Source organism: Orbicella franksi, chromosome 13, assembly GCF_964199315.1.
Source record: "Orbicella franksi chromosome 13, jaOrbFran1.1, whole genome shotgun sequence".
In the NCBI taxonomy this organism is placed as follows: domain Eukaryota; kingdom Metazoa; phylum Cnidaria; class Anthozoa; order Scleractinia; family Merulinidae; genus Orbicella; species Orbicella franksi.
Window position 1 is genome coordinate 20,785,334 of NC_138157.1, and position 23,170 is coordinate 20,808,503.

The 23,170-nt window shown below is 40.2% G+C and overlaps 2 protein-coding genes across 6 annotated transcripts in view; one reads left to right on the top strand and one right to left on the bottom strand.

The window, feature by feature from the left end:
• LOC145465995 (thiamine-triphosphatase-like) overlaps positions 1-23,118 on the bottom strand; it is a 295,791-nt gene extending 272,673 nt beyond the window's left edge. Inside the window, exons 1-3 of one of the 5 annotated variants that reach the window (XM_081449783.1) lie at positions 22,488-23,118; positions 20,213-20,355; positions 15,406-15,478 (exon numbers count right to left, since the gene is read on the bottom strand). In XM_081449783.1, coding sequence (XP_081305909.1) covers positions 20,231-20,355; positions 22,488-23,040 — 678 coding nt within the window. In that variant the 5' untranslated portion in view covers positions 23,041-23,118 and the 3' untranslated portion in view covers positions 15,406-15,478; positions 20,213-20,230. Of the gene's footprint in view, positions 1-15,405; positions 15,479-15,685; positions 15,745-19,731; positions 20,356-22,345 lie in introns of those variants that run through there. The other 4 variants (XM_081449784.1, XM_081449782.1, XM_081449785.1 and 1 more) reach the window with 4 other exon arrangements.
• Positions 1,232-15,481, top strand: LOC145465960 (uncharacterized). Its single transcript, XM_081449730.1, has 11 exons — positions 1,232-1,668; positions 5,093-5,135; positions 7,302-7,831; positions 8,439-8,465; positions 9,308-9,559; positions 10,164-10,460; positions 11,125-11,421; positions 12,392-12,688; positions 13,215-13,265; positions 13,776-13,889; positions 14,819-15,481. The coding sequence occupies exons 1-11, from the start codon at positions 1,608-1,610 to the stop codon at positions 15,472-15,474; spliced, it is 2,625 nt and encodes an 874-aa protein (XP_081305856.1). The 5' UTR covers positions 1,232-1,607; the 3' UTR covers positions 15,475-15,481.
• Positions 23,119-23,170: the final 52 nt, after the last annotated feature.

A 23,170-nucleotide genomic window follows, 5' to 3' on the forward strand; every position in this document is an offset into this window, starting at 1 on the left:
TATATCACCTAGCCGAACAGAGCAGAAAAAACTGGACGCTCTCGCTTGCTAATAGTCACCTAGTCCATGTCCTTTTTGCGCCTACAGAAATATGTCAAACATGTCAGAGGATGAGATACTAACAAAATGCACAGTGTGCTTGTGGACTGTTTAAAACTAAGCTTCAAACTTATTTAGTATATGGTTTGTACGTAATTACATGTAAGTTAGACAGGGGTTTTCTTTTTTTCCTTTCGTTTCTTTTCTATTTGAATTTATACAATTTTTGTCGAGCGATTAGGTTTGAAATGATACGCCCTTGAGAATATAAATATTATATATTTTTAAAATCAAGAAGTTGTCGAAGGGCAAAAGTACTTTTCATAACTGATCATCACTGTATATATACGTCCTGTACCCGTTCTCCTCAATCGCACCGATTGTCAATGGTCAGACAGTAAGATCAACCCAGTGAACTTTGAGCTCAAACAGGAAGTATGCCGTGAACTGAGTGATTTATATTACTCTTTTCTGCAACACGCTATTCCAAAATCTTAAACTGGAACAATAGAAACTAACCCGGAAACTGACACTTCTCTACACCAAACAAATCTGAAAACAACTAATTACAAGGTTTAATTTCACATTCTCTGAATTTGCAACTGAAAAACTGTCAATGACGCTAGACATTTTGATATACCCTGACGTTCTGTTCACAGTTTCGATTGACGTCAGTGGCTTGTCATTTTGATGTTCAATATTTGATCGGAAATGTATGTAAGACCTGATCGACACCAAAACGTTTTAAAGAATTTTGGATAAATTTACGGCCATGCATGGTGACAATGTGACCAGATCTGATAGGATTACTCTGTTAATCAAAACTAAAACAAAATTCTCGAACGTGATTGGCTATCAGCAGCCCGATTTGAGCATTAATTGGACAGTGTACGGGTTATGCTTGTAATTGGACAGTACGCGTCATTTTGAGCGCGCTGTTGCGGTGCACTTTGTTGAGTAAACTGCTGTGTTTTTCAGCATTCATAACGACGTTTTAAAATCGTTCAGCGCTCAATCGATGGTTTGTTCGTTTGTCGAATTTTGTCATAGTTTTGATTAATTGGTAACAGGGCTTCGCGTCATCCAATTTAGTCTGTAATCATACTCGTGATTAACAAATCGGATTCCCGCTTCGCGGTCGACCGATTTTGTTAATCACTCGTATGGTTACAGACCGAATTGGACTCCACTCAGTCCTATTACCATTATTAATTATCAGAAAAACTTCATTGTTTGATTAAGTTCTTACAGAAGCATATCATATGTGCAGCGACGTGACCTGACATTCACTCCATATAACTGATTATAGCGGAAGATTGATTTATATTGTACTCGGCCAACATCGAACAATCGATCAATTCCTGTTCAGTTTCGAAGGAACCTGCTAAACTCGCAATTTTACTGGCTCGCATTTCAATATTGCACTCTCATCAAAACACGGATATAGGAAAGTCTGGAAACGTCGTAAGTCTAACTCAGTGAACACCTGGTTGGCTTTCCAGCTCTGCTCGCTTCTTGAACGTTTCGACTCACTTTCGACAGTTAGCGGAATACTCTCTTGTGGAGGAATGAATTGGCTGAGGATCTTGACAGTATTTTTTAATGCAGTAGTCTTCGTTGCCTGTTCAGGTTTGAACATAATTGCAATTTATAGCTCTAGCTAGTTCGCATGCCTTTGTACCAAGTTCAAGTTCAGTTCACGTGAGCTATTCTATACTTTATTTACAACCGAAAAAGATAGCGAGTTAAGGTTTCAATTGAAAACTTCATGTTCAAACATTTTCTCAAATCTTTTATTATTTTGCCTAATAATAGCAAGAGGAAAGTTGGCACAGTCTGGAAACGACCTAACGCGTAACGGCGATCAAATTTTAGCCGTATCAAGTACCCGGTTGTTCAGGAAATGCCACCGAACATAGGTCCGCAATGTGGACATGCAGTATTGAGATACTATACTGACAAGAATTTTACACAAATGAGCCATCAAAGTTTAGTTTTTAATTTCAGACAACTCAGACAAAAATCAAAGAATGAGACGACACGTACACATAATGACTCATTTAGAAAACGCATAAATTTGCATCTTGAATGAGAGTGAAGGAATGCCGACAAAAGCCACGGAAGAAGGCGAGAGAAGGAAGTAGCGGCGATGACTGAAACTTATTATCACCTACTGCCTGTAAGAAATTTCGGCTCTTGCTATACCATGTAGTGTATGAAAAACATGTTCGCTATATTGTGAGGAGCCCCGAAGTGCATTTTACATTCAGAAAAGTAATGCTGTCCAATACAAGCTAAGAATAGATTATTCGGTATATTCTTCACATCCAAATCCACTTCTTTACAGAGGAAGCTGATAAAAAAGATTAGATTAAAAACTCCATGATTTTGGTTGGTTTCCTTGAAGAGGATAAGCGCGAACTTTGGGCTTAGTTTCGTAACTTTCAGTGAGGAATTCAGTTTATCGATATTCAGTATCCATCAGGTTTGACTTCAGACAAAACCAACTTTTGAAGAAGAGAAATGAAAACCTTGCTTGATTAACTTTCAATTCCACGTATTAAACTCTCACTGCGAAAATCACTTTTTAAACATCATTTCCCAGAGGGTTTTATTAACAGATTGAAAGTCTGTTTTAGATGAAATATTGAAAGCAATATCAATTCAACAAATATTGTTGAAAAATATACAGCGTTTGTTTTCTTCGGAAACACGGGAAAGACTAAAAATGGACATTTCATAAATGTATACCTCCGTTGAACGTTTTTGAGATAAGAAGTCTTAATTTTAACTCTTAATCGACGTCAACAATTGATCATCGGGCTAACGACAGATTCCGAAAGTAAGAGAGGTTCGAGACAGTCGACTTTCTCAATTATCTTTAGCGATCGCTTATTTGGAGCTCAAAAAGTTTTCGTTATGATGCTGGAATCGGTTTAAAATAGCCAAAAACGTCATGAACACGCACTAAGTAAAACAAGGAGACAAGACAAGAAATTCTACTGTACTTTTATTACTATTTTTGACGTTGTATACTCTGTTTCACCACATTTTCAGACACCGAGAAGAGAGTTGAAAATACGACGCGTAGCGGAGTATTTTGCACGAACTTCGAGATGTTTGGAAATGTGGTCAAACACCCTCTTGAGTGTTTGACATATCTTCTCAATCGAAACAAAAACTAAAGAGAAAACGGAGAAATAAAATCCTCAAAAACAAATTTCCGTTGTTTAAACTTGATGAATTATTAATTAGTTTGAACCTTTACGAATTATGTTACGTCAAAACGATTCAGACTTACTCGCGAGTTTAGGCTACCTGTGGTAAAACATCGAAGGCTTCTATGGGAAACAGGTCAACTGTAGTTAAATAGCGGAGCTCCTGCGGCCCGAAGGACCGTCAAGCGGAGCCCCATACTCATATATGAAAGAAAAGGAAACCCATGAGTTGATTTTCTCATGGTTATCATCGTTAGCGGTAGTGCTCGTGGGCGCGTACGCACGACGGCGACGACGGAGTCGCGCAACATGGCGCCATACTCCAAATAATAAGTTGACAGAGACATGCAGCCTTAGCTTACCGTGTACTTCTTTAATATTGGACATCCATGTTATGATCAATTGACACCTGTCAAATCAAGTTATCCGCTGACCAGTATCACGTGACCATATCGCGGGCTCAAGTTTGCAGTTCATCGAAGTCACGTGTCTTTTTTTAAGTGGACCGTTGACCAAGTGCTGGTTTTCGATCGGATCGCGGGCTCATGTCAGGTTAACTTGTTGAAAATGGGGCAGGATTGTTCGGAAGCCGGTTAACGCTAGTTCAGGATTAAAAGTTAACTGAATAAATTATAACTTTTTCTTCTATACAAATGTTTTTTGTTGCTTTGTTTTGTGTATATGGTGATTATTAAAACTCAAAACAGAAGGCCAAACAATATACAGAAAACCTTACCGCAAAGTTAGAAAACTCAGATCAAAATTCTGGAGCTACACTTTTAGGCTGGCCTAAATCTAATATTAGCGGAGCTCCGGCGGCCCAAGGGCCGCTAAGCGGAGCCCCGTGCTCATATAGGAAAGAAAAGGAAACCCATGAATGGATTTTCTCATGGTTATCGTGGCTAGCGGTATTGCTCGTGGGCGCGTTCGAACGACGACGGAGTCGCGCAAGATGGCGGCCATACTCCAAATGATAGATTGACAGAGACGTGCAGCCTTGGTTTAAGGTGTTGTTCCGTGTTATGACCAACTGACACCTGTCAAGAAAAGGCATCCGCTGACCAGCATCACTTGACCATATCGCGGGCTCACGTTTAGAGCTCATCGAGGTCACGTATTTTTTAAGTTTACCGCTGACCAAGTACTGGTTTTTGATTGGATCGCGGGTTCATGTCAGGTTAACTTGTCTAAAACAGGACCGGCTTGTTTGGAAGCCGGTTAACGTTACCCCAGGATTAAAAGTTAACCGTTTTCACTGCTTTTGTCTTGTGTTAAAGGCCAAACAATAAACAGAAAACCTCACCGCAAAGTTACAAAACTCAAATTAAAATTCTACCTTTTCATGGGTTAGTTTAATCGGGCTTTGAACAACCCGGCCCAGGAGCTACGCTTTTAGGTTGGCCTAAATCTATGTATTACAGATAATGACAATCTCTTCTACTCAAGAAAAATCCTGTAGCGAATTGCTCCAAGCTAGAAACAACGGTGTGCCGGATAAAACCAGTTCTGGTTGTCAACATTTTCCTGAGAGTGGATTAGTTAGAAAATGTTTTGACTGCAAGCTACTGTACTCCCCAAAAATTAGGGTTGAGGTGTGTGCATCACTTTCTGAAATCTCCGCTTTCTTGGGGGAGGGGTGGGGAAGACTTAGACGCGACCATACAAATATTTCACGCGGAAACGGATAAGTCGCGGTCAAAACACACAGGACAAATGATTAATTTTAAGCTTCGACGAGAATCGTAAAATCTACAGCGATAGTTCACACTAGAAGTTCTTTAAAATGTCTAATTAATTACATGTACGCCTCTTAAATATGGCTTATCTCTTTTCAGGAGCCTCAAATGCTACATTTCCAAGCTCAAATGTCACAATTGGGTGAGTTTTATTCTTATCTTCACGTTAATAATCAGTCGCGTTTTAAATTGTTCTGATGAACAAACACTATCAAACTTATGGCAATTTTAACGAACACCGTTTACCTTTGAAATCATCTACTGTTAGTCTTTGTAGACAGCAGTTCAAATACATAGTTACTTATTGTCGGATAACCGACTTAACAGTAGTTAACGTTAAGTTTTTTGTTGCCGCCAGCCCAGAGCATGTTCTCAAACAAGCAGCAATGGTCTACTTGTTACTAAGTGATAAGAGGGCGTGGTAACACACTGAGCAAGTGATCAGTGCATTGGTAAATTGAAGTACTCCTGAATTAAAACAGGTCGCGTATATTTCACTTGACAGTGAACAAATTAAATTCAGGTCCGGTTCATACGTCGTACTTCGCCGAATCGAATTCAAAGAATTAAGTGCAAGTGAAGTAGGGCCGCTGAATCAATAGACCATTTTACAGTTGCCTGCTCAGTGACCTGGCCTTTGTATGGCAGCGAGGCTAGAGTTGACCTTGTTTTGATACAGACCTCACTGCTTTTGTCATGTAAATGCACCTAGTTAGCATCAGAACAACTTGTTTTACACAACAAAAGCAGTGAGGTCTGTATCAAAACAAGGTCAACTCTAGCCTCGGTGCCATACAAAGGCCAGGTCACTGAGCAGACAACTGTAAAATGGCCTATTCGAAACGGCCGATTGAATTCGGATAGGCTCAGCCGTTCTTCACGCCTGACTGAGCCGGGAATAACGGCTGTGAACCGGCTTTGATTCAGACGCCGAACTTCACATGAGCAGAACCAAATACATAAATTATTTTCATGTCTTTTTAATGTATTTTGAATGTATTTTGAAGACCTGGGTTTGCGCAAAAATATACAGTGTGCGTCAGGGGTTCAAACTGAAATGGCGGATTTCACTCGTCAAAGAAGACGCTGATATGTGCGGTTTGTGTTTTCCTGTTTTTGAGTGCCAACTTTCTGCCACCTTGGTAAACTGCATCAAAATTACAATGTATTCATCACTGTTTTCGTGTTTGTGTTTGAATTACGTGTGAACATTGTATTTGTAAATTAACCTGAACATTGCAGTTGGGTTTTTTGCCAAAGCTGTGATGTATTTCATGGCATACAAAAAGGTTGGAAGTCGAATGAAGTTCACGTGAAGTGCGACATCTGAACCAAATTATCAGTTGTCTTCTAGCAGCTACATGTAAATAGATTAATGCAGTTTGCCTCATTATGCTCCTTTTTGCCGACTTTTCTTATATTTTTCACAGGACGGCTTTGGATGAATGCTTTCTGTTTCGCACCCAGTTAATATAAGTTAGCACCCACCGAGTTCGCACCCCTGAACTCATTATAAACCTTCTATTTCGAGTTCACCTTCACTCCTCAATGGATGAAAGAACGCGAAATAAATATGTTTTGTGCGATTTTGTTTCAATGTTGTCTTTTTTCTTTTTTGCTCGGTAAGAGAAAGATAAGTTTTAAGTGCTTGCATGATATCTAGTCGAGGTCGATGTGGGTGCGAACTCGCCGCTTAGGTGCGAAACCTCCACCTACCCTTTGGATCGTGCTTGGTTGTTGTTTACATGTCCAGCAAGTATCAGCACTGATTGAAATGCCGCACTGTTATCTCCTATTGAATTTGAGTCCAGCTGGAATGGAGATCGGCGTCTGAATCAATTCAGCCGGTCTAAATTAATTCGGGTCGGCCTAAATTCGAATTCGATTCGGTTTATGTGAAGTACGGCGTATGAACCGGACCTCAGCCGAAAGAAGTGTCTATTTCCAAAAATTCTTTTAAAACGTTCTGTCATAACAAGCAGAGAAACGATCGAAGTTATGGCCTATCACACGGGTTTGCCGTTTGTGGATAGAAGACAACAGGTTATGCAGTGGCCCTGTGAGGTTTTTCACGACTTTATTCCATGAGGCGACTATTGCTGGTATCAGTCATTTCAGTTATGGATGGAACCTGCATCAAATAACCGAACTTAACAGCACGCTGAAGAAATCTATGTAGTAGACTTAGGCGGGCACTTGGAAAAAATAGGAGGAACCCTGAACGAACCCCTGGAGCTGTCTAGCAAGCTTACGTTATCCTGTTTATTTCTTGAAATGATGCAAATTGAAATATTCTTACTTTCCTCAGATGCGTGCCTGCTGACAGTACTAAACAGTCCGCCGTCCACTCAAATCCGGGGCTGTGCTTGCCATACCAAGCCAAATTTCCACGTGGCTACTGCAAAGATATCCTTGGTTATCAACCGATCTACGGAACAGACTCACGCGAGCTAGAGGAAAACGAAATGAAGATGTTGCGCTATCAAGTAGCGAAGAGCTTCGTAGAACAGTCACGAGGGAAGAACGGGGAAGTAGTTTTCAACGACAGTTCTTACGTTGTACGGCAAAGCTGTCTGGATATGGTGGATGACGTGTATTGTCATCATTATTTTAAGCGCTGCTACATGTCTTCCAGCCCACCTTTTATTTGCAGAGAAACGTGCGAGCAATTGTTTTTTAAAGTCTGTGATCGAGAGTTCAAGATTGTGGAGGACTTCACGAACACGACGCGAAGGCGCTCGAGGCTCAATTATCCATACTTCTTTGACATCATAGACTGCACCACTTTGCCATTTCGGAATGAATCGTCTAACTGCTACTATCCTGACAAGATAAGAGGTCAGTGGAGGGGACTGGTGTCCAAGAGGGATTATAAATGAGAAAAGCCCTAAAATACTTTTTGTTTCCAATGTCGGCAAGGGCAGTGCCCGATTACCAAGTAGTAGGGTGTTTTGAGCAACGCATGACCCAGATTCCTCGCTCGCTGGGTCCAAACGGAGTAACAAATTTGATCCAAAATTCAACAAAGAAGAAAAGTACCCCTCGAGTTTTGAGGTCTATGAGAATTTGGCACTGACGTGCCATTTTCCTGGCTTATAGTTGTTTATAAGGCAGTTCTTTGCTCTTGGCAATTAGCCCTTTCCACCACAATCATTTTCGCTTTCCTGCTAACTGCTTTGCAAACCCTCGAGCCCTATTCTGAGCCCCCGTGTGGTCTAGAGGCTGCCCTCTATTTGGCGAAACTGATAAACGTAATGGGAAAAACACCTCGGTACTTGACTGTCTAGTACTCAGGGTCTTACAGGCATGAAGTGCGAAATTTATTGATCGATTAATTTGATGAATGAAATAATTACGTAGAGCCGTCCGTCTGTTCGTTAAAACAACATTAAAATAGTAACAATTGCATATGTTAATATGCTCTTTTCTACCATTTTACTACTAGACGAACTCAACATTTTGGAGAGTGAAGGTGAGTCTTGTCGAATTACTACAAGAAAATAACATAAGTTTTGCTATTGTCTGTGAAATAAATGTTTAATAATGAAGAGAATGCAGTGTCTTAAGGGAGAATCAGTGTTTACCTCTTGCCTTGTAAAACTTAGTAATAAGCGAAACGTTTAGTTATGTGCCTCGGGCACCAACTTATTTATTCCTATGATCTTCACAAATCTCTTTTGAATAAATGTATCGTAGTCTTTTTCAGTGGAATCTCGATTTTTCAATCTCCAAGAAAAACGAAAACTGATTCAGTCGAAAAACCGGAGAGTTCGAGAAATCGGAGGTAAAATGACAATGTTGGACCGAGGGGAGGGAAAAGACTTTTGGTTCGAGCTCTCGGGAGTTTAAAAAAAACATGAGGGTTGGAGAAATCAAGATACCACTGTATGTTGATGAAAATGAGCCAGAGGCACCTTGCTTTACCTTTGCAATCACTAAAAGCTCTGCTCTCTCCAATCAATATGAAATTTCCCAACTTTTCTGGCACTTTTTTTGTGTCGGATATCGATCGATTGGCGCACAAGACAATTGAAAGAATGATTTTCAAATTCTGTAAAAAAAGTAAAAGAGGGTTTAAACGGAAGAATTAGAGTTAATTAACGAAAAGTCTGTCAGTAGCAGCCAATCTGACTCGGAGCGCTTTCTCTACGCGGTTCCTTTTGTTTCGGACAAAACAACGCAAGAGTTCCAAACAGATCAGTATTTTTTGATTTGCCAGACAAGCTACATTTTTGCGTATTTCGGTTTTGTAATTTTAATTAAAACTAACTCTGTGCTAAATGCGTAGTAGTCAAAATCATTCTTTCGTTGCAGATTGCTTCTACGGAGATGGAGGTGGTTACCGTGGCTACAGAAGCATCACAGTTTCCGGGTACACCTGTCAGTCTTGGGACGCCCAATGTCCTCATAAACACAATATCAATGGAGGGATTTACAAAGCGATTCATGATAGCGGCAATTTATGCCGCAATCCAGGAGGGTTCGCGATGGATGGGCCGTGGTGTTTGACCACGAATAGGACCGTGCGTTGGGAGTACTGTGATGTGCCTAAATGTGCCAAACAGCGTAAGTAGATTGGCATGCGAAGAGCGTTTTTCGGATTGAAGCAAGATACTTTAGTGTCAGATTAAAGGGGAATCAGAAAGCCGTGCATTTTTAATTGCATTTCTTTCTGTGATATGCCGGGATCGCATCAATAACAAAAATAACTTACTTTTTTGAGATATAAGGACTCAAAACGGTTACAAAGAAGAACCGCTGGCAAAAGAGTTTGCATAATGATATATTTCTTGTGCGTCGCACATTTCAGGGGCATTCCAAGGGGGTTTCCATTCAAACAAAATTTCCGGAACTTTCGAAACGAGGGCAAATGGTACGGAGATATATCCTTGGCCAAGTGTCTGAATAATCCGAAAATTGTTGATGGTGATGTTCCATTCGCCAACGGCAATTTCTGGAAATTCACACCGAATTTTTGGACGAATGGAAAGCGCTCCAAGTCAACAACAAGAATTCCAATAATTATCAAGACATGAATTCCTTCTTTCCCTCATGACTAAGTAAAACACTCCGCATCTTTAAACCCTAATTACCGGCTAACTACCACCTGCAGTCATGACTGACCTGCTCATTCACGTATAAATTTATATTTTCTAAACTTTACATTTAGCGCCGTCAAGTCCACCTAGCAACTTTCGAGGTCACAACACGAGCTCAACAAGCATAAACGTCACTTGGGGAGATGTTCCAAAGCCTCTGATAAATGGAATACTGCTTGGATTTCACGTGGCCTGTGAAAGACCTAACACGTCTGAGAGACATATCGTACATTTGTCACCTGCAGAACGTAGCTGGGTCTTCAAAGGACTACAGAAATTTAGCAATTACAGTTGCTGGTTGAGAGCTTACAACAACTTTGGAAATGGTAATTGGAGTGAAGAACTGGTAATTTCAACTAACGAAGATGGTATGCTAATTTGGATGTAATCATAAATGGAGGGATACGCTGTGGCTATATATGTAACACAGTTTAATTTTAACGGGGAAATTTTGTATGAAATGTGACGAGAGATAAGGTGCTAAAAAGGGTAATACCCGGGGGGGGGAGGGGGGCACTGCCATATATGGGCTATATAGGTATGTGCCGCTGTGAAGGGTATGGTTTTCAAGCAGTTTACTCTAGGATAGGGTATATAAAGGTTCCAGGGTCCCAGCGGCACATCCCCACCCAGAAATTCCCAAAGTATCCAACCCCCCAAGGGGTGGGTACTTTGGGAAATGGCTCATCGAGTTTTGATTTGGTGTCCACATTGTCCCGATGATGACGCAATGATCCCTCATTAGTAAGACATTTCATGAACATACGAGATCATTGACTGATGCCTGAATGACTGATAACCTGACTGAGGTCGAATAACTTTTATCTGGCTGTATGACGTCACTACTGACTGACTAGCTAACTGAAGGACTGACTAGCTGATTGACTGACTGACTGACTGACTTACTGAGTGACTGATTGACGGACTAACGGACATAACAAAGAGGAGGTTAAGGAACACGGACGAAATTGTGGTCCATATATTTTTCTCAGGTCCATGAAGTAAAGAAATACTTTGGTTTGAATTTGACAGTGCCCGATGCTCCACCTGAGAGTCTAAAGGCCTGGAATCTGAGTTCTACCAGTCTTTACGTCCAGTGGGACCCAATCCCTTCTGGGTATCGGAATGGAAAAATACTGCGATACAAAGTGGAAATTATAGCTGAAGAACAATCGAGGGAGCGACACAAAACTACAAAGTACACAGAAGGGACATCTCTTACGCTCAGGGGCCTTCAAAAATACTGCAAATACGTAGTCACTGTTTCTGGAATAACAAGACCAGGCCAAGGACCCACTCGGTCAAAAGTGGTGCAGACGGACGAAGATGGTAAGACACTTCATAAACAATAACCTCAGTAGGACAGTACGTTTTATACATGATCCAACGATATAAAACCATCTCCTTTTTATTGCAACCTTCGATGCGAATTCAGGGGAATTGAATTTCCTTTCGGCCCCTGTAAGCGCTTTAGCCAATAACGAAGCTTCGAAGCTACGACGCGGTTTTTTTTTTTTCTATGAAAAAAGAAAAAAAAAAAAAACCCGCGTCGGGTATGATATACGTTCTGACTACTCTAACAGCAGACATTCAATGTGAATAGTTTATTGAGGATGCGTCAGTCAGTCATCTGATACAGATGTATTCCGTCGTACAGCATAATCTGTATCCTTGCAAATTACAACTACTGGTTCTAACAGTTAGAACCTGTACTCTAGGCCAGAGACGAAAAACCACTAAAAAAAAAAATACACCCTTTAGGATCAGTGATCCAAGATGACTCGGATCATGGTGCATCAAAGGAGCCGATGAATCCGTGACCAGAGTGAATTTATCGGTTCCTTTGATGCACCATGATCTGAGTGATCTTGGATCACTGATCCTGATCCAGATCACCCCAAAGGAACGCACCCTTGGATGTGGCCAAAAGTATGTGGAAAGGTATTCCTCAAATAATGCAGCAGCACGAGACCGCAAGGAAAGGGTACAAAATCAGTAACGCACATTTGCAATTATACTGACATAACAACAGGACGAAAACGAAGACTGACTAACCTAGAATGACTTAAATCTCCCGTCAACTGCTTAAATAGTCCCTAAAAGTCCCATGATATCCCGCGAGCCTCTCCATGCCATCGTGGTGTTAGAAAAAAATAATTTCGGACTAATTCGTCCCTCAATCGACAGAAATTACATTTGATGGCGAATATTTGTCAATAAATGACTGCAATGTTTAGTCATAGTCACTAAATGTCTCGGCAATATTTGAACACAGCTTCTAATTCTGAGGCTTTTTCAGTTCCAGATCACCCTCCAAAGGACATAACGGTGTTTAGCCAAGGAACGGACACGGTTCAGGTTGACTGGAGCCCAGTCCCACCAGAATATACCAATGGAGAGGTGCTCGGGTACAAAGTACTATACAGTGACGTGGAAGATACATCACGTGTCAATAGTAGCTTAGTTTCACCAAAAGAAACCCATTCAAAGATCGAAGGATTGAAAACAAACACAAATTATAGTTTTCAGGTTCTTGCCTTTACAGCCAAGGGCAATGGGGTTAAGAGTCCGGCGTACTTTGCAAGAACTTTTCCAGGTATTTTAAAAGGACATTTTTAGTATAAAGTCTATGTTGTTGTATACAAATATTAGATTAGTAATCAAGGATTCGTGCTGTGATGGTTTTTTAACCCAGCTACACTCTTTTCAAGCTTCTATATAATTCTGACCAACGACACGGAAAATATACCACATTCCTGATAGATAACTAATTTTTTCAAAAAAAAAATTCAGAAGCGGGGACTAAATTAAACAGAATTCAGAGACAACAGTCCCTCAGTATTATTTTTTTCGAAGATGTTATTTCTCGCTCTGGCTATGTTGCCGTCGCGTGGACCTTACACTGGATCAGGGTCTGAATGGGGATGATGGCTCCATATCATCCCCTGGGGAACAATGCTTGCTTGGGCAGTTCTCCATATTACGCTCAAATTTGTTTGATTTACTGTCAGATTCCTATCTGCTGTAATTTTACTTTAGTGAAATAAGCTCGACAACAGATAAAAAAGTTCCTGAAAATAGCAGATTTACTGCCTTCTATTTTTGATCCGTATGTCTTTCAGACCCAACTAATAGGGAGACGGTGGACCCGAGCGCAGCAAATAGTGCAAAAGGTAGTAGTTATAAGCACAAGCAAATCCAATTTTCCTTACAAATGGAACTCGGCCATGCATTGGGCGGACAGCCAAGTAGATTGTGTTACCGGGAAAAAACAACATTTTCATTTCATAATTCTCATGGACAAATATACCTCTGAAAAGAAGGTGAAGATTACTACTACGTACTGTCGTATTGTGCCGTAAAAGAGTGTAAAAAGTACGAGCCAAGCAGTATAGGGTAAAGTTTTCGTTTTCCACATTCTGGCGGCGTTTGATCCAGTTTGATCTGACTGGCCTTCCTTCCACAAATTAAGCGCGCTAGACCTCTCGTTAATTGAGGTCGAAGTAATGATCTTGGCTTATTCATAGTTAGACCAATGCGGTCAGATTTAGTGGTTCGTTCAAGGTAGGATCAACAAGGTTCCATTGTACGGCAGACAGACATTTCCCAGTGATATATTTTTGCATGCAGAGCATCTGCATGCGTCAGCAGCCACTGACACTTCTTATCTCCCAATTTTACAGTGAGCATAATCGTGGCTTCTGTGTTCTCCGGCACCATTGTATTTGGAGTAGTTTTCTTTGTGATGTACTTTGTCCGAAAGAAGAGGACTTCGTCAAATTCCGACAATGGAAATGGTATTTACCCTGATATTATTTAGATGTAGTTCTGAAGGTACCTAATATAGTACTTACAATAGACCATTTTACAGTTGTCTGCTTGGTGACTTGGCCTTTGCATGGCAGCGAGGCTGGAGGTGACCTTGCTTTGATACAGACCTCTCTGCATTCGTCATGTAAATGCACCTAGTTAGCATTAGAACAACTTGATTTACACAACAAAGCAGTGAGGTCTGTATCAAAACAAGGTCAACTCCAGCCTCGCTGCCATTTAAAGGCCAGGTCACAGAACAAACTGTAATATGGTCTATTACATCGGGAACATCTATTTATTTATTCTAAATAAGTCGTCTTCTATACATCCTTTGCTGCCCCACCTCCGTCTGCAGGTCGCTTAAAATGGCGTTGAAAAGCTCTATCTCATCACACCAAAGAACTTTTATTGAACAGTTACTTTCAAAAAGGTAACTTTCCTTCAGAACTTAAGACAATGAACTCGTTGTATCGTTAACTCGAAACACGACAGTGAATTCTCTGCATCTGCAGGGAATATCTCGACTCGCTGCTTAATTTCTCTTCGACCTTTTACAGCCAATGTAAGCGGATCTAAGGCCGGAACAATTTATTAGATCATGCCACTGAAAGAATATGTGAATTCTGCAACCTGCATGAATAATTCCGTAAACTTCTGATAATACACATATGTTTCTCAAAGAAATACTGTATGATCACTGTTAATTACTTCTCTGATCACCTGTTCAAATTGTCTTGCGTTATTGGATTGGGTGGGCGCCGTATCGACAAAATTGAAGGAGGGTAGAATTTCTAAGAAATGGGAAACGGAACGGTATCGGCAAAATAATGATCCAGTGGTTCACGTCTTATCAAAATTAATGATATCCACTCAATAATTACAATTTTTAAACATGTTATCATTCTTTCTTCAGGTACAAGTTGTTCAGTAACACCTTATGCCGTTTCCTCTACTAACTGGATTAACGATATCATCAGCACTTACAGACACGGATACGAGACGCTAGATGATGAAAATGTTCCCACTACAACTCGTCAACCAAGGTACATCAACATTGGTGCTGATGGCTTACCTGACTTGCCAGCACACTTAAGGGATATGGTTTACGAGTTTGAACAGCTGTACGAGAACACACGGTACAAGAGACTGCAGCCGTACGCGAGACGACGATCACTAGGAGGAACAGTGGATGGGCTTGGGAACCCCTTGTATGACAGGCTGCAACGAGTGATTTCTTCAACTGTTCCTTGCCCTGGCAGGCGATGCGGTAAAGGTGTGCAGGCGACGGTCACCGCAAACCAGGAACACAACACCAGAGAACACCATTCTGTTGACCTGGGTATGCTACGTGGGTTTATCGGGGCTCTTCAGAGCAATACATGTACAGTGGAGATGACAGAAATGGTACCTCTGGAGCAAAAACGTCGGCGCCGTTTCTCTGTCGACATGGGCCAGGTGAGAGAGTTTATTGCTCTCAGAGAAATGAAAATCACCACCGAAGAAGGCAACACGGCCGCAGCTGACCACCTGGATGCACAAGAAGCCCGTCACATTGACGACACTTGTTGACTGTCTGTAAGATGGACAAAAACACTTTTGTCGCTAAGACTGACTGATCCAGTACCATAACATTAGTTGATTCACCACGGCCTTAATTAGTCTGTACTATAAGTCGACGTCATTATTGTGGTTGCCGATTTTTTTATGGCAAACATGTTTATTATCATCAGTGGTTAAGTCAAAACGTCCTTATAATAACTCATACAACAGTCTGAATTGCGCTTGCACCAAACTGCATCATTTTCCTTTCCTTTCGTGTACTTCACTAGTTAATATGACCTGCCAGTAGATTGAAAACAACCGTCAATCAAAATCTCTATAAGCACATTGACGATCGATGTCACTGTTTTGATTTTGAAACTCTCACAGTAATATCCTCAGACAACAAACAAACATACAACCAAAAAAAGGTTTTTAACATTGACAATGCTGTAAGTTGTAAAGTAATATGGGTAATGAAGAATTGCGACAGAGCTTCCGATAGCTGAATTCAATGACGTACCCTGAGTTAAATTGAAGTTAAGTTAACTACGATAGCAAGAGCCAGTTCTGTCGACTGACGAGTGACAATTGTCATCAAAACACTACGCTAAAGGTGCCAACTATTTCATGACTCTTACATAATATCTCGCATTCATAACTGACCTACAGTGTATTTAGTACCCTTTGTGTAAGGTTCCTATTTTATATTTACAATTAAATTGCACGATTTTTTGCTGTCTGAGTATTGAAATGCATGATGTTATTGTTTACCTCATCTGTATTTGCCCATTTACAAAGGGACTCTTGAAGTCAGCACCTTGTAATCAGGTGGCTTAACGCAAAATTTAGGCTGGATCGTGACAAGAGTGATAAAAGCATGAAATTTGGCACACAGCTTGCTTATACCCTACCAAATGATATTAGAAGGGGTGCCCATGTCAATCTGCTCACGCTTCCGCTTTAGGGAGATTTTAGTTTTTGACCAAAATCAAGATATGTGATACCTGTGGTGTAAATCTATTTTATTAGCAAATGCAAAGAAATGCTTACAAAACAAGCATTTTTCAGTTTTTACATGTATGTTTGTGTTTTCTGGTTCGTTTCCGATGCACTAGTGGCAAAGAAACATCTCTTTTAGTAGCACAGAAAAGACTCCAGCCCATGCCTCGCTCGCTCATCCAAGATGGCGGCCTCTTTGTTGCTCTGCTATATCTGTAAGTATCTGAAGAAAGTGGCAAAAATTCTTTGCAAAAGAGCTTGAATATGCTAAAATTATGTAAGGAGAGTAGAAATAATATATTTTATCTATTAGAATAGTTTTAAGCGAGTTTAAGTGAAAAAGTTTGTTTTAAAAGGTTCCTGTTTGAATTGGCAGGACCAGTTCATCACGAAAGTAGTTTCTGTTAGAACTATACGCAAGAAATTTTTTGTCTTTGAACATGATTTAATCCATTTTATTGTTTTATAACAGTGATTGGTTGTTGCAATCTAGAGAGCAGATCATTGTGGTTCTTATCATTTATCTCAGTCTGCAGGTACAACAAATAGTTAATTGTAAGATATAGGGAGAAAAACGGTAATTTTAATAAAAGTAATAAGGTTTCTTCACTGCACAGTTGACTTTAAATTGCATTTTTATTCTTCTAGGAGCTTTAATTTCAATGCCACTTGATTGGAAAAAGTGCATCATTTGTCAGGAGTCTACGAGAGAAGCATTAAAGTGTCCTCTAAACAGTAATGGACCACCTGAAGCTAACCGGCAAACGTATTTGGCTTTCCTTCAAAATGTCAACAGCTTTCGGGAAGCAGACGGTTTACCCGTGGAGCTTAAATTTGGCGACGATGTTGATGTGGATTGCCTTTGTCGTAATCACGGGTCTTGGCACAAGTCCTGTCACCTGAAGTTTAGTATTTCAAAACTAAAGAAAGCTCAAGAGCGTGCCGGCCAAAAACGAAGCGAGGACAGCAGAGCAGATGAGGAGGAAAAGACCCGCACCGAAATGCAGGAAACACCAATCTGTCTCTGAAGAGCGATCGCAATGTTTATTCTGTTTAGGAGGAGACGACGGCGACAAGCCTCGCTGTTTTTCGGTGCTAGAAACTGATAGGAGTATCCGTCAAATGGCCCTTGAACTTGAAGATTTTGAATTGCCAGGTCGTCTGTCAGAGGGATTGACTGCAAAGTCTTGGATGGCGCAGTAATAGTCCACTGTCTGCCGACTGTCGAAGCTTCGACAGCAGCTCCATCAAAGCAAACGTGTCGATGTGGTGTGGGACACATACGCTCCTGATAGCCTGAAGGACGCAACAAGGGAGAAAAGAGGCCAAGGGGTCAGAAGGAAAGTAGCAGGCCAAACGAAGCTTCCAAAGAACTGGATGATGTTTCTGCGAGACCCTGACAACAAGTCTGAGCTGACTTGGACAATATTCCTCCAACACAGGTAGATATTCGGGAAAAATAATGTGGTGACGACGTTTTAATTTGGTATAAATAAATTATACTTGCAAAATTCATAAGAAGGAAGTTAAGACCTCATTATCAATACCTTTTTCTCTCTAAACAATTTTAATTTCAGGATGCACTTCCGCAGCACGCACAAAGGGCCGTATACCAGGCAGGAATTTGAACATCATCAGAGCACGCGATGCAGGATGTTCCTTCTCCCGCAGAATTCTCATGGGTTAAAGGAGAGAGAAACCAGTGGAAACCAGTTTGGATGACCATCCCCAAAGTATCCACTGTGTGCAGACAGCTCATCAAGTGTACCTGCAAAAGCCGCTGCTCACGCTGCCAATGTGCCAAAAAAAATGTTGAAGTGCACGCCGTTGTGTAAATGTGACTGCCCAGAAAGTCAATCTCAGAGTGAGGGGAATTTGTAAGGGCTTTCGCAACGAGCAAAAGCATTCATAATATGATCAGATTTCAAGTAAGAAAAGACGCGGTCAATTTGCGCGCATTTTTTCTGCTTTGCTACTACAATTTCTTTGTCTGTGTTATCGGCCGAGCGAAGACTGGGTACTAATACTATGATGTGGCTTTATAAACGCTATTTTAAATGCAGTCTTTAATAAAATAGCAAAGAACATATCCAAGTGATAAAATCAAGATAAACATGCAAAAGTCGTTTTAAAAAGTGGTAAAATAGCTTTGTTGAAAATCGTACCACAGGTATATCCCATATCTCGATTTTGGTCAAAAACTAAATTCTCATTAAAACGGGAGCGTGAGCAGATTGACATGGGCACCCCTTCTAATATCATTTGGTAGGGTATAAGCAAGCTGTGTGCCAAATTTCCTAGCCCCCAGGATTTCGCGCGGCCATTTTTTTCTCGCGAATTTCTTTCGTCACGCACGACGGACTAAGCGAAAGAGGGACTACTCGTAGTCTAGAGAGGAAGTGTGGTTTAAAAATTGGTACCTCTTAGGGGGTGAGACAAGTTTCAAGCAACGCCCGCAAAACAGGATCTTGGTACCTCTTAGGGGTTCTTTTCAAAATTTCCGACGAGCACCCCCGTCCTTTTATGTTGGATTCCCCTCCCTGCAGTCAGCAGTTGCCTTCAATACATTAGGTGATGTAACGGTTTAAAGAGAGCAGAAACAATTCAAAGCTCCAATACGACAAAAAAAAAAAAACATTTCATACATTTTTATTGTATAGTGTAAGAATCCAGGTAAAAATAATATATAATATGATGTATATAACATGTACGCTACACTTTATGAAGTGGTTATTATTGCCCTTTTATGTTCTAGCTCTGGGAATATTCTGTTATTGTTCAGACAGTTACAATGTCCAATAAACATCATAATTATTATAGTATACGAGTGCAATATTTCTTTCAACAAAAAATGGGTATAAAGCCATACAAAATGGAATACCAGTTGCTGCATTATTTGAAAAGTTTTGTTACTCTCCAGAGGAGCATCGCTTCCAACCCATGATTACAAGTATTAATAAGCATAAATTTATTTGTGAGCAATCTGATTTTCCTGAAGCCCACCTGTGAGGACCTAGGCAAATGAGCTAACCCCACCATGGGGCATTTGTCACCTTGAAAAGAATGACATATCATGGAGCCAGGAGCTACAATCTTGGACAAAATAAATGGAACACCTGGACCACCCCTCTCCCCCATTTCAATGATGCCAAAATGGTACATTTTTGCTCCTTCGCACCTTCATCATTGTTTTGGGGGGAGGGGGGTTAATTGTTCCTTTTTATTCTGTCCAAGATTGATCTTGGACAAAATAAATGGAACACCTGGACCACCCCTCCTCCCCCATTTCAATGATGCCAAAATGGTGTGTTTTTGCTCCTTTGCGCCTTCGTCATTGCTTTGGGGGGAGGGGAAGGGGGTTAATTGTTCCTTTTTATTCTGTCCAAGATTGTAGAGGCTTGGAAGGAAGGGAGGGGGAGCACATTGTAAGTGGGCTGACGGCTTTCTTCAGATTTTGTTTTTCAGTGTGTTTGCAAATGCTGTTCTGAGAAACTTTCTCTGGAAGATAACCCCTTGAGATAGCATTTGATGTTAAGGCCATATCAATCTTCCTGATGTTTCCTTATTGTGTTTCATTTTAAAGACAACATACAAAAGTTGGTCAACCAGGCAAATGTTTCCCAAGACCTGGTTGTATAATGTCAGAACATGTTGGATACCACAGTGGGTCTGGCTCATTTTAAATTCACTAATTAATAGCACTTCTGTTTTTCTTTTTCAACTTGTTAGGTGAAATTACATGTACATGTACAGAGATCACTCTTACCTAGCACTAGTTTTAGCCTCATTGGTCTAACATGGCCCGGTCTATAAAACATCCATTTTTAACCAGCTGGTCATAATGACTTCTACAATTTTGTGAAAGATACTCCTCCAATTTGCCAGGAACAGCAATTCTGCACTCTATACCTGCAAGGAAATCAAACTGTAAACTTTTAGAATCTTCCCTTTTCATCACCTGAATAAAGCCAAGTTCAGACTAGTTTTGACTTAAAGTATTTATTGTCCTCTGAGACCAAGGGGAAAATACTTGATGTGGGATGAAGTGAACCTAAAAAGCACTTGAAATGACGAAAGTTTACAAGTAAGTTATTGTCACTTGAAGTTCTATATTTATCCCACCTCAACTAACTGCCGCTGGGTCTCTGAGGATGCATTTTATTGGCCATCAGATTTTTTAAATCAGAATAACTTTTAAGAAAATAACATTTAGGGTTATCTTACTAATGAAAGGTGGACACAGTTAGTTTGGTTGCTTTGTGATTCTTGGCATTTTTTGATGTAGGCACTCAAAATGGGTTGGGAGAGCTGTGAAGTGCTCTGAAGCTCTACCAAATCTGTTATGCTCATACACAAATAATTGTGTACAGGTATGTATCTGGGCATCTGACAGCAATTCCTCCACCCCACCTCCAGTCTTTCAGATCATGCTCTTAATTAGTGATCAAGTTCAATGCAATATCCCATGTTAAAGCCCTGGACTTTATATAACTTCATAACAGGGTTTAGGTGGGCTTATAAACAGGGGGCTTAAATCTGGAGGGGCATATAAGCAGAATAAAAAAAGTTTTGGAAAGACAAGATCAAACATATCTGAATAATCTGAGAAATAAATTAAAGCTAACATACCATAACATTTAAAGCTATTACCCTATTATCCCATTACCCTATTAACCAATAACTTTCAATTAAAAATTTTGATGTTTATGAAGAAATGCAAAAGGAGCGCACAAGTTATACATTAGATGGGTTTATATCGGGGAGGAGGGGGAGAATTTTCGTTACTCTGCACTGTTCTAGAGAATATCCACATCCCTCTGGAAATTCCAGGTCATCTTGAGTTTATAGTTTACTTTTACCAATTTTGGCTTTTGAAACCCCACAACCCTCAGAGCTGGAGTCCAGGGACCTTACATGGTATAATGGATGTTTTCTTGAACTGCACATCTTGGGGTAAATTTCAAGTTTAGACTTTTAGGTTGTATTCAATCAGCTTGTGATTCAATACAATGGGGATTTTGTTAAACAAGAGTTTGTTACAATGGGATTCAGTTCCATGCATTTTACTTGGGGGTTGAAGATGATTTCAAGTCTGTACTGCACACTATTGAGAGTTTCTTTACGTTTTTTGTTTTGATTCATGTAAGAAGTCACAAAATGCAACATTTTGCAACTAGTTACATACATGAAGTGAATTCAACGTTTCATGTCAACCGCCATTAAGGATGCAAAGCTTTTACGCTTCATTATTTCTGGCATCACTTGATGAAACAAATTCATAGCTGTAAAAATCAAAGAAACTGCTGGAAAAAGAATTTAAAATGCCTCAAAGATAAGATAAGTGGTTTGTAATGAATAACATTAATTTGCATTCCATTGAGTGAGACTCACAAACATTGGGTTCCTGAAGACTGCACAGTAAGGACTGGAAATCAGCTTTAAGGGGATTCTATAGGTGTTACACTGTAATTTTTTTTCTTTTGTAATTCCATTGCCCCCCAGAAATGTTATGATTAAAGTCTCAAATTGCCCTTTAAAGCAAAAACTTGCAGTTTCTGGCCAAAATGAAAAATAGAAAATCTAATAATAACCCTATTTCAGTCTACAACAGCCCAACTTAAAGTAATGTATAAGTAATTGAATATGCCATTTTACAGTTGTGTGCTCAGTTTCCTGGCCTATGAATGCAAGTGAGGCTTAAGGTGACCTTGCTTTGATACAAAGCTCTCTGCTTTTCTCATTTTAAATACAAACTATAGATAGCATTAGAACTTGATTTACACAACAAAAGCAGTGCAGTCTGTATCAAAACAAGTTCACCTCCAGTCTTGCTGCCATTCAAATGCCAGGTCACTGAGCAGACAACTGTAAAATGGTCTATTATCTCCTAAATGGCTACATGTATTGAAAAAAAAAATGTTTTGATGGATAACATCGAGAAAAGAAGTTTATGATCGCTAATGGTGTTCATAGCACTCTTGAGATTGTGGTTAAAGAGTTGACAAAACTATCCCTGGAATTCATTACCGATTAATGCATACCAAGAAGTCTTGCAGTTTTCTGAATAGTTTCTTTGGCCAACTCAATGTCCTTTTCATTTACAACAACGACCTCCAGCTCTCCGACTTGATAGCCAAAACTTGCTCGATCTAAGTCGATCAAAACTCCGTTTGGCATCTCAAACACAGTCCTACGCGTTGTAAAATATGCAATCTGTTTGCAACAAGTGCTTTGTATAATGTCCTCAACAGATGTGCAATCCCTAAGAACATTTGAATAACGAGCTGTCAGTGTTTTAAGAAGTTCCTTGACAATCTCTCCCTCGTCTTCAATTTCACAGTTGCTTTCGATCCGGAGGTCATTTTTCAGTTTCTGAATTTTAAGTTCCCAGTTGCTATCACGTTTCCTCAACCAACGGCCTGTCAATGTAAGCTCGTGATTTACAGCATCAAAGTACACATCAGTGAATGTAGTTTGTTGCAAAAGTTTTGCTCCTTTTGCCTTAGCAAGTTTCTCAAAGCCTGGTGGCACACGAAATTTGCTTTCTACTTCAAACTTGTGAGGAGTTTCCCCGCAATGCAATTCTGCCGCCATGTTTAAAATTTAACACTAGAGGCTGATGGGAAGGTTACCATTACCTTCCCCTCCCATCTCTCCACATAGCAGGAAATAACGCTGAAATACGTGCAGTGTTTACATAATAATCTCCAATGCACTCTTCTTG

Bases quoted from the DNA above. Each gene is read 5' to 3' on its own strand.
- LOC145465960 (XM_081449730.1), top strand. From the start codon at position 1,608: ATGAATTGGCTGAGGATCTTGACAGTATTTTTTAATGCAGTAGTCTTC. The intron at 7,832-8,438 runs GTCAGTGGAGGG...TTTTACTACTAG, and splicing joins CTATCCTGACAAGATAAGAG to ACGAACTCAACATTTTGGAG. The intron at 9,560-10,163 runs GTAAGTAGATTG...CTTTACATTTAG, and splicing joins GCCTAAATGTGCCAAACAGC to CGCCGTCAAGTCCACCTAGC.